We start from the raw sequence: 14,808 nt of genomic DNA, 5'->3' as shown, positions 1-14,808 counted from the left end.
CTTTCAATCCTAGTGCCCAAGGGAGTAAGGCAGGACTGCAAAAGGAATCAATAACACAATGGGTAAATAGAACTTTTGGGCAAGGTGTTAGCACAAATCAATCGTGCAAAGAAATTCCTTCACAAACTATTGATTCAGCTGCAACAGGTGACTTGAACAATGCAGCTGACAGAACGCAATTGGTCACTAGTAAGTTGTGATGTGATCAAGCTGAAGAAGATTCGGAAGAAGGAGGATTTGGTTTTGAAAGTTAAGAAGAAGGTCCTCTAGAGGATCAAGAACAACAAGTTGAAGAGCAAAGTGTTAATGGTGTATAAGTGCAGCAACAAAACAAGTTAGGGAAGGATTGTAATGATCATGAAAAAGCAGAGGATACCGAGGGTGTGGAGCTGCACAAACCAGCTAACGGCATTGATTAAAACAATTTGGTTGGGAAACCTGCAATGACTGATATTCAAGAGAGTGTAGCTGACACTATCAACAAAGTCACTACTTTTGGATGCACAAACAAAGCTGATGACATACAGAAGGAAAGGGATTTTATCTCTAATGAAAAAGGGGAGTTAGGATTAATAAAAAAACCACCTGATGATAGTGGTAGCTTTAAATATGTCACCACGAAGGCTTTCCAGAATATACGGGAATAAGCGAACTCTTCTTTGAGTCAAAAACCTGTCAAAACATAGATTGTTGCACAATTTCAACAAGATGAAGACCAGGGAAATCTGGAATCTAAAGGGAAAGATTTAGATGAAGAATCCACCACACAAAACTTTATAAACATAGCCAGGCAAGGAGATATTTCACCAAGGCAGATTGAGAAAGGGAAATCCATTGGCAAGGGGAGAAGGAAGCAATAGAAGGATATTAATATTTTGCAACGGGTAGGTGTACAAACGAGAAGGCAATCTCAAAATCAAATTTGTTGCAATGAATGTGCTTATTTGGAATGTACGATCAGTTAACACGAAGAAAGCCTTTGAAAGGACCATTTTAATGCATAGGCAACACCACTTTCAATTCATAGGATTAATGGAGCCAATGCATCCAACTAGATAGTTAGAGAAATATAGAAGAAAAATTGGAATTGCTCAAGCATTTGGAAATGTATCAAATAAGATTTGAGCATTCATTGATCAAGCATATAAGGTTAGTATTTTGTTCGATCTAGAGCATATGCTTAACAGTGAAGATAACAAGGAGTTTATTCTTACATTGGTTTATGCAAAATGCGATGCAACTGAACACATTGAGCTTTGGGACATAATGTACTCTCTTGTAAGATACATGTCTCTTCCATGGCTAGTCGGGGGGGATTTTAATTTGATATGGGATGATGAAGAAAAATTTGGAGGACTACCTGTGCATCTGAATGAGGTTTTGGACTTTAGACACTGTGTGAATTTTTGCAACCTGTTTGATCTTGGTTTTAAGGGCATCATTTATACATGGTGGAATGGGCGTGCCGAAGAAGATTGTATTTTCAAGCGTTTGGACAGGTGCCTGGCCAATATTGAATTCCAACAGCAATTTCCTGGACTGCAGGTCACGCATCTCTCAAAGATAGGGTCTGACCACAGCCCTTTATTGCTGACTAGCACGCCAAACATAGCTCCAATTAAGAAATCTTTTAGATTTCTTAACTTTTGGACTAAACATCCTACATTCAAAGCTGCCGTCAAGGAAAACTGGAAGGCTAACTTTGAAGCAACTCCCTACACTCTTTTTAATCATAAACTCAAGAAGGTAAAGAAAGCTCTATCATATTGGAGTAGGGCTACATATGGTGATATATTTAAAAAAAATTGGAAGTTTGGAAGAGGTTGTCACTGTAGCCGAGGTCTAATTTGAGGTGAACCCAACCAAACAAAATCAAGAAAGGCTTCAAAGAGTGCAGGCTGAACTGATTAAATATCTGACATTGCAGGAAGAATTCTGGAAGCAAAAATCAGGAATGGCTTGGTTTAAAGATGGTGATAGAAATACAAAGTTTTTTCATGCTCAAGTTACTGGTAGGAGGAAAAGATTACAATTAAATGGAATTCAAAACAATACTGGGAGTTGATCGAAGATAATGAGGCTATAGCTAATAAAGTTGTACATGTTTTCCAGTCACAATTTAGTGAAGACAAAGTTCCTACTTCATTTGGGATCATTGATCATGTGCCCAAGATAGTAACCATGGATCAAAATAACAATTTGCTGAAGCAACCTACAAAAGAAGAATTAAAACAGGCAGTTTATGGACGGAATGGTAATAGTGCAGCCGGACCTGATGGGTTTACAGGATGTTTCTTTCATATATGTTGGGATATTAATGGGGACGACGTATTTGAAGTGTTAAGGCTTTCTTTAATGGGCATGAGTTGCCTAGATTTGTGACTCACACAAATGTAGTTTTAATACCAAAGAAAAAGGAGGTCGTCACATTCTCAGATATGAGACCCATAAGTCTCAGCAATTTTATCAACAAAATAATTTCAAGAGTACTTCACGAAAGGCTTGTTGGACTACTTCCTGGTCTTATTTCAGATGAGCAATCAGGTTTTGTTAAAGGGAGAATTATTGTCAAAAATATTTTGTAAATGCAAGAGATAATAACGGACATTCGATTGAGGACAAAAACAGGGCCTAATATCGTGATCAAGTTAGATATGATGAAAGCTTATGATAGACTTTGCTGGCTATTCTTAACCAAGGTTCTAAGGAAAATGGGATTTAATGAGAGGTTTATAGGCTTGATTTGCGGAATCATCTCCAACAATTGGTACTCCATCTTAATCAATCAACAACCATTTGGATTTTTTAAATCAACTAGAGGTATCAAACAAGACGATCCATTATCCCCTACCTTATTTATTCTTGGAGCAGAAGCTCTGTCAAGAGGTTTAAATGCGCTACACTCGAACTTGTTCTTTTGTGGTTTTGGAATGCCCAAATGGAGCCCTAAAATCAACCATCACTTATGCAGATGACACAATTATATTTCTATCCTCAGACGCGAGATCGCTACAACTGGTTGAAACTTTAACAGAGTATGAATTTGCCTCTAGGCAGCTGATCAACAAAACAAAGTCAGCACTATATATGCACGAATCTGCTCCAATAGAGGTTGTGCATACGGTGGAAAGAATTACAGGCATTGGCAGCCAAGAATTCCCTTTCACTTACCTTGGTTGTCTAATATTTTACACAAGAAGAAAGATAGATTTTTTTGACGCTTTGATCAAAAAAGTCATGGACAAATTGCACTCATGGAAAGGTAAATTATTATCTACTAGTGGTAGGGCTATTTTGATCAAGCATGTGTTACAGAGCATGCCCATCCATCTCTTGCCAGCTGTGAATCCACCACCTTATGTCATTAATAAGTTGCACAGGATGTTCGCTCAATATTTTTGGAGTAGCTCTATTGGTGGTAGGAGCAGGCACTGGGCTTCTTGGGACACTTTGTGTCGACCTTATGATGAAGGAGGGGCTGGGTTTAGGTCACTACACGATATTACTAAAGCATTATTTTGTAAGTTATGGTGGAATTTTCGGATAAAACCAAGTTTATAGAGTTCCTTCACGAGTCAGAAATACTGTAAGAAACTTAACCCAATTGTTGTGCCTTGGAGAGAGGGTTCACATGTTTGGGGAAGGATGCTTGAATGTCGCGACATCATTGAACATCAAATTGGTTGGCATCCTAAGATGGGATCATCACGCTTTTGGTATGAAAACTGGACAGGGCTTGGAGCTTTATACTTCCTTATTCCTCAAGATTTTGTAGTTGACGAATCTGTTAATAATGTGTATGATATGGTCGATGGGGGAGCATGGGATGCAAACAAACTGATTGAAATTCTACCTGAGGAATATGCCATGCACATTATAGAAACAGTAAAGCCTCCAGGAATACAAGATGCCCTCGATAAGCCTTTTTAGAGTCTAGAAACTAGAGGAAACTTTTCTGTAAAGTCAGCTTGGGATTTTTTGAGAAAGAGAAATGATCCAGCAACTGCATTTGAGAAGATATGGGTGAAAGGTCTGCCTTTTAAAATCTCTTTCTTTATGTGGAAGTTGTGGAGAGCAAAACTACCACTTGATGACTACATGAGGAAGCTAGGGTATTTAATGCCATCGCGACGTTGGTGTTGTACACAACCAGATGAAGAAACACTGACGCATCTCTTTTATAAATCATATGCAGCAAACAAGGTATGGACTTAATTCTTAACTGCAACAGGTATTAATAGAGAAGATAACTTTGCATCAGGTGATTGTGAAATGCTGGACATTAAAGACCATCCCAAGATTGCAACCCATTTTTCAAGCACTACCTTCTATTATTACATGGGAGTTATGGAAGAGAAGAAACAGTTACAAACATGGAGAGTCGGTAACAATTTGCAGAGTCATTTACTAGATATCTACCACAATACAATCACTTGTTATGGTAAGGAAACCTTCATTGTCAACCGTACCTCACAAATGGTCGGACCTACTTAACATGATGGAGCGATACACACCAACATTGAAGGTAACTAAAGTACTTTGGGAGCTACCTCCAATAGGATGGATTAAAGTAAATATAGACGGAGCGTCAAGAGGTAATCCAGGAAGAAGCTCCATTGGTTTTGCATTGAGAGATGCGCAAGGAGATATAATTTTTGCTTCTGGGAAAGGTATACAGGATTCAACCAATAATGAGGTAGAAGCTTTGGAAATTAAGGAGGCACTAAGGTACTGTGAGGAGCAGGGATATGTGAACATTCTGATACAAACAGACTCGCTACTGCTGAAGAAAGTCATTAAAGGAATATAGGTTGTTCCATGGGTTGTTGCTGAACAAGGTGAAGAAATAACTTCTATAATGACAAGGTGTAATATGAGGGTATCACATATTATGAGAGAGGGCAATTGCTTGGCCGACCATTTGGCAAATTACACCCTTGATAAGGGAGATATCGAAGCTCATTCTTTTGCTGAGCTTGATGTGCAAGGTCGTAGAATTGTCAATAGTGACAAACTACAGTGCCCATACTTAAGGATTAAGGTTGCACGAAACTAGAGATGCAGACACAAGTAATAGGCAGGTTCAATGGGGGGGATGAAGGAGATGGAAGTATTTACTGGAGATCAGTCTATCTTTATGATCAACTCCTTGAGGAGGAGAGCATATGGATATCCTTTTAACACTAACATTGTTTTCTTTTTTGCAAGAACAGAAAATATGAACATGTCAATCTCGTTGCTTCAACGTCCATGGGTCGTATCAGAAATTCTTGCTAATTACCATAAAGAGAGATCATTGATAGGAATAACATTACTAGTTTTGCGAAGAACAGGGCAGTATCGTACAAAAACTGTTACTCAAACACGCAATTTTGGTATCTCAGAACTCAGTTATTTAAGGTTACATTTTATTGTACAAAGTACATGTACTCTAGGAATCAACTGGGAAGCAAACAACAACTTTGGAAAACAACTCACGTGTACTTGAACTGCAGTACAGTTACTGTGTTGGACAACAAAATACAATGCAAGGAAACTAAAGGAAGGCATTAACATGGAATTGAAGGTCATTTTTACCACTGACATCATGTACAGTATGTACCCGCAACAACTGGATTACAAGAGAAGGATGCCCAGGCATTTAAACAGTCAAAGCAATGGAGTTACAAGAGAAGGCTGCCTTGTTCAGCCACAGGTTATGGCTGATATTTTCCAAAACTTTGACAAATAACAAGAAGCTAGAAAATCGAAATACAGGGCGGTAAAGCAATCAAGCAGTTCCTATATAGAGTCACACCAACAGAGAGATACACATGGGCTGCGCCATGGCCAGTTTTAATCTTACTTTCCAGTTATTTCTAGAACTTAATATGTAATATCATTGTCGAGTTCATCATTCAACTTTGATAATAGGAGATATGTAACTTGCAATTTTTATTTTTTTATGTTAACTTTGTAAAACTCGACACTGTTTTGTTTTGTTTAATTTTTCGAAATATATATAAAATATCTACTAGGAAATATGCCTAGTAGTATAATATGCCAAAAAAGAAACCCAATGATGATCATAAAGTACTTAGTTCATTCTTCTTCATATTTTTTACATTCTGGTTAATAGTTGAGGTTAATAATGCCTCAGTAGGAATTGTAAGTAAGGTTTAGCGCAGTATGTGCTTGCTCATGTCCTATGACTTTGGAAAATATCCATAAGGCTATGAGATCATTCGCCTTCGTGAGACTATGCCAGCAGCCTTTTGAGGTTGCGTAAGGGCATTGGAGGCGCAGATGGATGATTATATATCAAAGGCATAGCAGCAAGACTACTAATGCTTTTGTTCCTTTAATTGTACTCTTCCTTTGTGGTTTTTCTATTTACTATTAATATAAAAACTACTAGGCATCATGCCTGATTGGTGAACTTCTGACGCACTGCCTCGGCAGTGTCGACAGCAAAGTCTGGCTCCTCAGACTGGCCAGATGGTGCCACTGGTTCTGATGGTGCTGCAGGAGCTGGGACTGAAGGGTGTGGGTCGATCAACATGTCAAAAGGGATATCTACGGCTGCAGCAAGCTTGGTCACCTACCTCTGGAGCTTGTCCACTGACTTCTTACTGGCCTAGTACTTTCTCATCTTCTTTACTTCTTTGCCAAGCTCTTCGATTATAGACCCGTGTTGTACCAAGGTAGTCATGATGGTGTTCTGGTTCTCTAGGATCTTCTTCAATGTCTCCTCAACTGTCGGGGGAAACGGAGGTGCATGAACAGTAAACTGTGCTGCAACAGCATTGGATAAGTCAGACAGCTTTGGAGTTGTTATCTGCATCCAGTTGTTGAGGCTTGCCAATGTCTGGGAGACTCTCAGCGCAGAAAAGGGGAGCAGTAGGCATGGGCACCGGCTTCAAAGCCGAAGTGGTAACTATGGCAGGAGCTGTAAAAGGGGATGTGGATGATGGTGGAGGCATAGTTGCGGCACTAGAGGAAGGTTCGGCCGAATTGGATGGAACATCAACTGCCTCCACAACTACCACAGCTGGCTCATCAGACTGGCCTGTGGTGGTAGACGACAGACTTTTTCTCTTTGGGTTGTTCACATCTATAAGCCTACTATAGAGGTTCCCATCTCTATAATAGATAGTTGAATAGCAACAACAAAATGATGTAACAGTAGTAGCCTTCCTCGTGTGTGAGCTTGAGAAAGGCTAACCCAGTAGTGTTTGTACGTATGGGTAGTCAGAGATTGACGAAGTATAATACGCCAACTGTTGCAGGTAACATTTTTCCACAGTATAACCATGCAAATACCACTAAGTGATGGTGCACCTCCACATCGCAAGTAATATGTGCAGAACTGATATAGCATTTTCTCTATGCACCACTCAATTTGATGTGTACACTGTAAGCAGCATAATTTTACTTGTCGTGTTTGATTCTCCTCACACCATTAGACCACCCCGAGACTGAGCATGGTAACATGCTAGTACCACTGGGAGGCAGTGTAACTGTGCGTAGATAACCAGCATCAGTAAATATACCAATGTGTTACTTGTTGAGTACGACGCAGAGAATTTTTCGAAATATATATAAAATATCTACTAGGCAACATGCCTAGTAGTATAATTTGCCAACTCAACAAGTAGTTGATGCACAGGTTTCTAAGCCACATCAGATTTCAAGGACAAAGCAAAATTATCACACTACCCCACAACATGCTATAGACAGTGTACAACATCCCAGTGTAGATCCCCCAATCACAGCAATTACAGTAAATGGGGAACTAAAAACTGCTCAGGAAATACAGAGATCTCAGAAATCTGGGAATCCAAATGGTGTCAGTTCTTCTCACTCATTGCATGGGATTACTGATGCAACTGCTAACCTTAGAAGGGAAAACAAATCCAACATTTCTGCCTGTCAAAATAGACTTCAACAACAACCAATTCTGGAAACAGGAAAATGTGCTACATCAAGCACTAATAAAGATCTAAGGGACAAGAAAGTTCCTCAACAACAAGTGCAAAAAATAATGGAATCAAATATGAATGAGCATATTGAGAAGGCCAGGAATGTCGACAATTGAAGCTCCAACATTAAAGGTTCTGGATGTATAAAGAACACACCCAATGATTCTGCTGGGGTTAGTAAAAGTCCTACAATAGTTGCTGCAGGAAAAAGGGGAACATCACCAAATGTGAGGACAGTGGACTGAGTTCGCGAGACTTTTGTAACACAAAAGGAACCTCTTAATATACCAATGAATCACTTATGTCATGAGATACCCTCTCAGAATTGTTTGGAATCTCCAACATCAACTGCAGCAACAAGAATTGATAAACAAATATGGAGTGATACCTGCCAGGATTCAAAGTTCAGAGCAGATACAAACACAACTACAAGACATGGAGATGAAAGGTGCAACACACAGAGAGAACAATCATACCATGTAAACAATAAAATTGTTGTCAACACTGTCCCTGGAGAAACCCCTCTCCCTACTGAACATTCACTGGTTGCTTTGTTAGCTGGAGAGCACATCCATAATAATGATGCAGACATTTCATAAGATAACTTATCTTCATAGCTTAAAAATAATGGTGACAAGAATAAGCAATCAACTAAAATAGCAGTAATGCAACATAGTGCAACAGTCCATCATTGCTTGGAATCTACAGATGAGTTGCAATTCAGAATGTTACAGCACTGATCGAAAGATGGAGATCAAAACTCCTTATTCCTAAAGAAATAAAATGTATATGAGACTCATAATTCTATGATACTCCATCATGGAAGCACTGCAGACCCAATTCCCAGTCCATGTGATGCAGATACTGGACAACCCTTTCAAATTGAGCTCAATTTTCCTTTACAAACACCTCTACATGTTCTGTATGATATTGTAACTCATAATGTTGCACCAGTTATCATGCAGCCAGCAAAGGTTGGCATCAAACAATTTGACGAAGAAGGTGATGATGAATCCACAACTGGGAACTTCAGGGCAGTAGCAAGGGAAGCAGATTTATCCCCTAGGGCTGGGGATAAAACAGGTAAAAAGCAAGAAAGCAAGGTCAACACAAAGACATACAACAACCAAAAGAATCTTGCCAAGAAGGGCAGCCTCTCATACTAAATGATGATAAAGTCCCTAATTTGGAATATAAGTTCAGTCAATATACATCAGGCTTTTCAAAGAGTGATCAATATGAAAATAGAACATAGTTTTATGGTGATTGCACTGATGGAACCTTTCCAGAACTATAAGCACATTCAAACTTACAAAAGGAGATTAGGAATGGAAGTTGTTATGTCAAACATCAATGGTAAAATATGGCTTTTCTTTGATGTTGTTGTAGAATGGGAATTAATTATGGACACCGAGCAGCAGGTTACTATCAAGGTATTTCATCAGGATATACCAAGCCACATCATCATGACCTTTGTATACACAAAATATTCTTCACTTGAAAGGCTGGAACTGTGGGACTATTTATATTACTTGGCTAGTGATATGGATATGCCTTGGGTCGTTGGAGGAGATTTCAATATCGTCTTACATGAAGATGAAAAGATAGGAGGACTACTAGTGCACCCACCTGAATATGAAGACTTTGCCTTTGGTGTAAACTCTTGTGAGTTGTTTAACATTGGCTACAAGGGAAGTCCATTCACATGGTGGAATGGTAGACCAGATGAACAATGCATCTTCAAGCGACTTGATAGGATCTTTGTCAATCTATCTTTCAAGAAACTCTTCCCAAATATAGAAGTAGAACATCTGATACAGACATGATCAGATCAAGCTCCTATGCTGATGAGCTGTGGGCAGGAAGCTATGTAATTTGTTGAACATTTTAAGTTCCTTAATTTCTGGACAAAGCATGACACTTTCAATTAAGTAGTCAAGCAAAACTGGTTGGCAGATTTTATTGGGGATCCTTTCTTGATGTTCAAACAAAAATTAAAGAAAGTGAAATCTGCCCTTTCACAAGGAAGTAAAGCTATGTTTGGAGACATCTTTAAGCAGTTGGCTATTAGGGAGGATATTGTCAGAGTCAAGGAAATGCTATTTGAGGAGGAACTAACATCTGCCAACAGAATTGTACTTCAACAAGCACAGGCAGAACTGAAAAAATACCTGAGCATTGAAGAACAATACTGGAAACAAAAGGCAAGAATGAACTGGTTTGCTGAAGGGGATAGAAACACAAGGTTCTTTCACAAACATGTAAACGGCAAGAGGCAGAAATTGAACCTCAAAAAGATACAGGGCGCAGATAGTAATTGGCTTGAAACACAGGAACTTATGGCAAATGTTGCACTGGAGTTCTACAGCAACCAGTTTACACAAACAGGGGATACCACTAACTATGCAATGCTTAACAATATACCTACTATGGTGACACTTGAACAAAATTTGGAGTTGTGCAAATATCCTACAATCGATGAAGTGAAGGATGCAATTTTTGCTCTGTCTGGGGATAGTGCAGGTGGACCAGATGGTTTCATTGGCTTGTTCTACCAAACATGATGGGACATTGTGGGGGAAGATATCTACATGTTGCTTCAAGAGTTCTATGGTGGGGCACCACTCCCAAAATCCTAACACACATTAATCTTGTTCTACTGTCTAAGAAACCTCAAGTTCAAACATTCTCAGACCTACGACTAATAAGTCTAAGCAATTTCATCAACAAGGTAATATCAAGGGTATTATATGACGGAATAGAGAAGATACTTCCCTCATTGATTTCACCCAACCAATCTGGCTTTGTTAAAGGAAGGAGTATTTTTGAAAATATTCTGCTGACACAAGAAATTATCACCAACATAAGGTTGAGAGGGAAACCAGCCAATGTCGTAATCAAGCTTGATATATCGAAGGCTTACGACAGGGTTTCTTGGAAATATCTTCTACATGTTTTAAGGAAGATGGGGTTTGCTGAGTATTTCATCAACATAATAGGGAACCTATTGGTCAACAACTGGTACTCATGTCTAATCAATGGCCAAGCATCAGTGTTCTTCAAATCCAGTAGAAGGGTTAAACAAGGTGACCCCCTTTCTCCTACATTGTTCATTTTGTCTACGGAAGTACTATCCAGATCACTGAACAATCTGTTCTTAGACAAGAAATTCAAAGGATTTGGAATGCCCAAATGGACAGATTCATTAAACCATTTGGCTTATGCAGATGACACTATAATCTTTTCATCTACTGATCCTTACTCTTTGAAGAAAGTAGTTGACGTGCTCACAAATTATGAACATATTACTGGACAGTAGATTAACAAGTCAAAGAGCTCTTACTACATGCATACAAAGATGTCAAGGAATTTGCATGAGTCAGTTCGTTCAATCACTAGCTTCCATAAAGGAGCATTCCCGTTTACTTACCTAGGTTGTCCAATGTTTTACACAAGGAGAAGGAAAGATTACTACAATGATCTCACAAAGAAGTGAAGGCAAAACTACACTCTTACAAGGGGAAACTACTATCATTTGGGGTCAAAGCAACACTTATAACTTGCGTGCTTCAGAGTTTACCTACTCACATACTTTCGGTGTTGGATCCTCCAAACAATGTTATCGAACACTTACGCAAAATGTTCGCTAGATTCTTTTGGAGTTCCAATGACGAAGGTAGAAGCAGGCACTAGTCAAAATGGCTAAACTTATGTTTCCCGACTGAGGAGGATTGGGGTTTAGATCGTTGTTTGATATCTCAAAGTCACTATTCGTAAAGTTGTGGTGAAAATTTAGAACATCGAAGTCATTGTGGTCAAATTTCATGTGGAATAAATATTGCAAGAAGGAAATTCCTACTATGGTGCAATTCAGGGAGGGATCATTTATTTGGAGGAAAATGTTACAAGCAAGAGATGAGGTCGAGCATGAAATCATGTGGCAATTAAATAGGGGTTCATCAAATGTTTGGCACGAAAATTGGACTGGAATTGGAGCTCTATATCATCAGGTACCACCACAGTTCGACATCAATGAAGAGTTAGAAAAAGTGTCAGACTTAAGAACAGAAAATGGTTGGGATGATCAGCTACTGGATAAAACATTCCTAACAGATATAACCGACCACATCAGGCAAGAGGTACACTTTGAAAATACAGATGACGGTTGGGACACACCTATATGGATATCAACACCATCGGGTAAATTTACAGTTGGGAGTGCATGGCACATCTTCAGGCATAGAGAAGCAGCAAATCTGGATCATAATTCAATATGGACAAAAGGATTACCCTTCAAAATTTCTTTTTTCCTATGGAGATTATGGAGAAGCAAGGTGCCAACTAATGACTTATGGAGGAAAGATGGATATCAAATTGTTTCAAAATATTGGTGTTGCTTTCCACCACAAGAAGAAACATTAAAACATATTTTTCTTACAAGCACAAGTGCCTCATAAGTGTGGAAGCATTTTTTACAGGCTGCTGGAATCGTGGACAACATGATACAAATCCACCAGGTCATTAGAACTTGGTGAAATGTTGTCTGTTGTTCAAAACTTAAGCCACTTTTCCAGGCTGCACCAGCAACTATATCTTAGGAAATTTGGAAGAGGAGGAACGCAATGAAGCATGGAGGCAGAACAATTTCGGTCAAAAGGGTGGTACATGAGGTTAATAATACACTTCATAATCTTGCTAAACTAAGGTTTCATTGGCTACCAAGTATACCTCTTCTTTGGACGGATATGATTAGGTTTTTTGAAGCTTATAAACTGGTTGTTATCACCAAAAGAATTACCTGGCAACTTCCTAATGAGAGATGGTTCAAGTGCAACACTGATGGTGCTTCTAGAGGAAATCCAGGACCAATCTCGTATGGTTTTTGTGTGAGGAATTATGTTGGAGATGTGGTCTTTGCAAAGGTAGAACAGATAGGGAATACAACTAACATGGTCGCGAAGGCGAGGGGAATAATGGAAGGACCTTCTTATTGTATTCAAATGGATTTTCATCCTCTAATCATTGAGACTGACTCAATGGTTATGAAGAAAATCATTGAAGGAGAATGGGAGGTGCCCTGGTGCATCAGCAAAGAAGTGAAGAAGATTAATCAAATGAAGGGGTAATTCAATGCGCTTTTCAAACATGTACTTAGGGAGGGAAACACCGTGGCTGGTTTTCTAGCTAACATTATGTTCTCATTTGCAGGTAAATTAGAATTCCAATCATTCAATGAATTGCCTAAGACTGGAAAGATACTGATAAATCAAGACAAGAGTCAAATAACTAATCTAAGGATTAGGGTCGCAAGAAACAAAAATATTGTCCATGTCTGACTTTTTTATAATGATGCCTACCATGACTACCCACAGATTCACCTTCAGTTATCAAAGCACTGACTTGCTACACATACACACACAAGTAGTGTGCATGGAAGTCCTGCTGCTGGATGACTGCTTTCGACAGAGTTTTGCCAATTTTCCAATTGGACTACTGCTGCTTAACTACTTGATGACGATGGTTGTATCAATAGGGCCAATGATTTACTGGGATAGGAAACATCAGTGCTTTATAAGAGCATCGACAAAAACAAATAAGGTTATATTTGGGATAGAACTAGCAGTGTGCTACATCAGCAGCATAACAGCTGACAGGAAAATCAAGTTGCACTGTGTACGCATGTCACATTCTATTAATATTGGAGTGTGCAATTCAAAACTGCAGTTTCCTAAGTGCATAATGTACCTTACTACTGGAAAAGTATGGCAGTATTTGGGCTTCTCAAAACAAATTCGGGGTTTACCACATGTTTGTTTTAGCAACTGGAACCATACTGTTATTACTACAGCATCAACTGGAAATATACTATCCAGCAGTTCATTAAGGAATTCACCAAGTCTTTATTGGCTTATTACTTCTGCATGTGCACAAAATCATACAAATGTATCTTGGCAAATGGTTCTTCAATGCTACTGTGAGTACACCATCTTCAATTCCACCAGCATGACAACTAAGTTATACTACAACAACAGCACTACTGATAATGTGGTTTGGAAGATACTACATGGTTGTGTGCAATCTAATTACTTCCCAATGGTATTACCAACAAGACACAACTAACATCATTACCTCGACACTCAATACCCAATATTATTCACTGCTACCAGTACACACAAGAACCTGGTAGCAGAATGTTTACTCCTAACTTATTTGTTACTTTTTGCAAGTTGCATAGATAGGTTCAGAACTTTAATTCATCTGCATGGAGTGGATCAAATTGACATTTTGCTACAAGTGATGGTATTTTCAGCAAAAACACATAATTACTCATTCACACTTAGTCTGCAACTGAGCATCTCACAATACATCAACAGAAGACATTTCATCAGAAAGATCAAGCAGGACTCGAGCAGGAGCTGTTTGAGAACCTGGAAGTCACAACAATATGGAACAGTACTGTTGATGCACAACAATTTTGGCTTTGAAGTTAATGACTGGTTGTCTCTTGTTGTGTCAATTCCCAGTGGTATTAGCATGTTAACATGCTTAGTCTGGTTGTTGGTCAACAAAGTACAACATCAATACTTCAAAAGGGCATATCTTAGCTGCCTCTATTATTTGGAAGGGATTAACTGTGCACGAATTTGGAAGATATCAATACACTGCTCTACATGGCTTTAGCAACTGCTATATTTACTCTACTATTTGGAGAATAATGTGCTCTCTTATTACTTACCATCACCTGCTTCAACCAATGCACCTTTGCTTCCTCTTTCTCTCTTGTACTATTCCAAAATAAAGAATTCAAAGAAGATGTAGCACCAACAGAATTCCTCCTTCATCCACA

The 14,808-nt window shown here is 38.9% G+C and overlaps 4 protein-coding genes across 4 annotated transcripts; all 4 read left to right on the top strand.

Moving 5' to 3' along the window:
* The first annotated feature begins 1,176 nt into the window (after window positions 1-1,176).
* On the top strand, window positions 1,177-2,382 carry LOC138894929 (uncharacterized). Its single transcript, XM_070179668.1, has 3 exons — window positions 1,177-1,746; window positions 1,928-2,005; window positions 2,113-2,382. The coding sequence occupies exons 1-3, from the start codon at window positions 1,177-1,179 to the stop codon at window positions 2,380-2,382; spliced, it is 918 nt and encodes a 305-aa protein (XP_070035769.1).
* Window positions 2,383-2,892: 510 nt separating this feature from the next.
* LOC138894928 (uncharacterized) lies at window positions 2,893-4,810 on the top strand. The gene is made up of 5 exons (XM_070179667.1): window positions 2,893-3,520; window positions 3,734-3,885; window positions 3,988-4,132; window positions 4,232-4,384; window positions 4,560-4,810. The coding sequence occupies exons 1-5, from the start codon at window positions 2,893-2,895 to the stop codon at window positions 4,808-4,810; spliced, it is 1,329 nt and encodes a 442-aa protein (XP_070035768.1).
* A 5,187-nt stretch (window positions 4,811-9,997) lies between these two features.
* On the top strand, window positions 9,998-10,525 carry LOC138894927 (uncharacterized). Its single transcript, XM_070179666.1, has one exon. It carries the CDS (start codon window positions 9,998-10,000, stop codon window positions 10,523-10,525), a length of 528 nt encoding a protein of 175 aa, XP_070035767.1.
* Window positions 10,526-12,706: 2,181 nt separating this feature from the next.
* On the top strand, window positions 12,707-13,173 carry LOC138894926 (uncharacterized). Its single transcript, XM_070179665.1, has 2 exons — window positions 12,707-13,083; window positions 13,170-13,173. The coding sequence occupies exons 1-2, from the start codon at window positions 12,707-12,709 to the stop codon at window positions 13,171-13,173; spliced, it is 381 nt and encodes a 126-aa protein (XP_070035766.1).
* Window positions 13,174-14,808: the final 1,635 nt, after the last annotated feature.

This window comes from Nicotiana tomentosiformis, chromosome 6 (genome assembly GCF_000390325.3).
Source record: "Nicotiana tomentosiformis chromosome 6, ASM39032v3, whole genome shotgun sequence".
Lineage (NCBI taxonomy): Eukaryota > Viridiplantae > Streptophyta > Magnoliopsida > Solanales > Solanaceae > Nicotiana > Nicotiana tomentosiformis.
Note: the sequence above shows the minus strand (reverse complement) of the source record. Positions and strands in the feature narration are given on the sequence as shown.

What these genes read in the sequence shown, in the direction of transcription:
- LOC138894926 (XM_070179665.1), top strand. Translation starts at nt 12,707, where the DNA reads ATGATTAGGTTTTTTGAAGCTTATAAACTGGTTGTTATCACCAAAAGA.
- LOC138894928 (XM_070179667.1), top strand. Translation starts at nt 2,893, where the DNA reads ATGCGCTACACTCGAACTTGTTCTTTTGTGGTTTTGGAATGCCCAAAT. An exon ending in TATTACTAAAGCATTATTTT is followed by an intron (nt 3,521 to 3,733) that starts GTAAGTTATGGT and finishes AAAACTGGACAG; the next exon opens with GGCTTGGAGCTTTATACTTC. An exon ending in GTTACAAACATGGAGAGTCG is followed by an intron (nt 4,385 to 4,559) that starts GTAACAATTTGC and finishes TACCTCCAATAG; the next exon opens with GATGGATTAAAGTAAATATA.
- LOC138894927 (XM_070179666.1), top strand. Translation starts at nt 9,998, where the DNA reads ATGTTTGGAGACATCTTTAAGCAGTTGGCTATTAGGGAGGATATTGTC.
- LOC138894929 (XM_070179668.1), top strand. Translation starts at nt 1,177, where the DNA reads ATGCTTAACAGTGAAGATAACAAGGAGTTTATTCTTACATTGGTTTAT. An exon ending in TTAATCATAAACTCAAGAAG is followed by an intron (nt 1,747 to 1,927) that starts GTAAAGAAAGCT and finishes CTGACATTGCAG; the next exon opens with GAAGAATTCTGGAAGCAAAA. An exon ending in CAAAGTTTTTTCATGCTCAA is followed by an intron (nt 2,006 to 2,112) that starts GTTACTGGTAGG and finishes CATGTTTTCCAG; the next exon opens with TCACAATTTAGTGAAGACAA.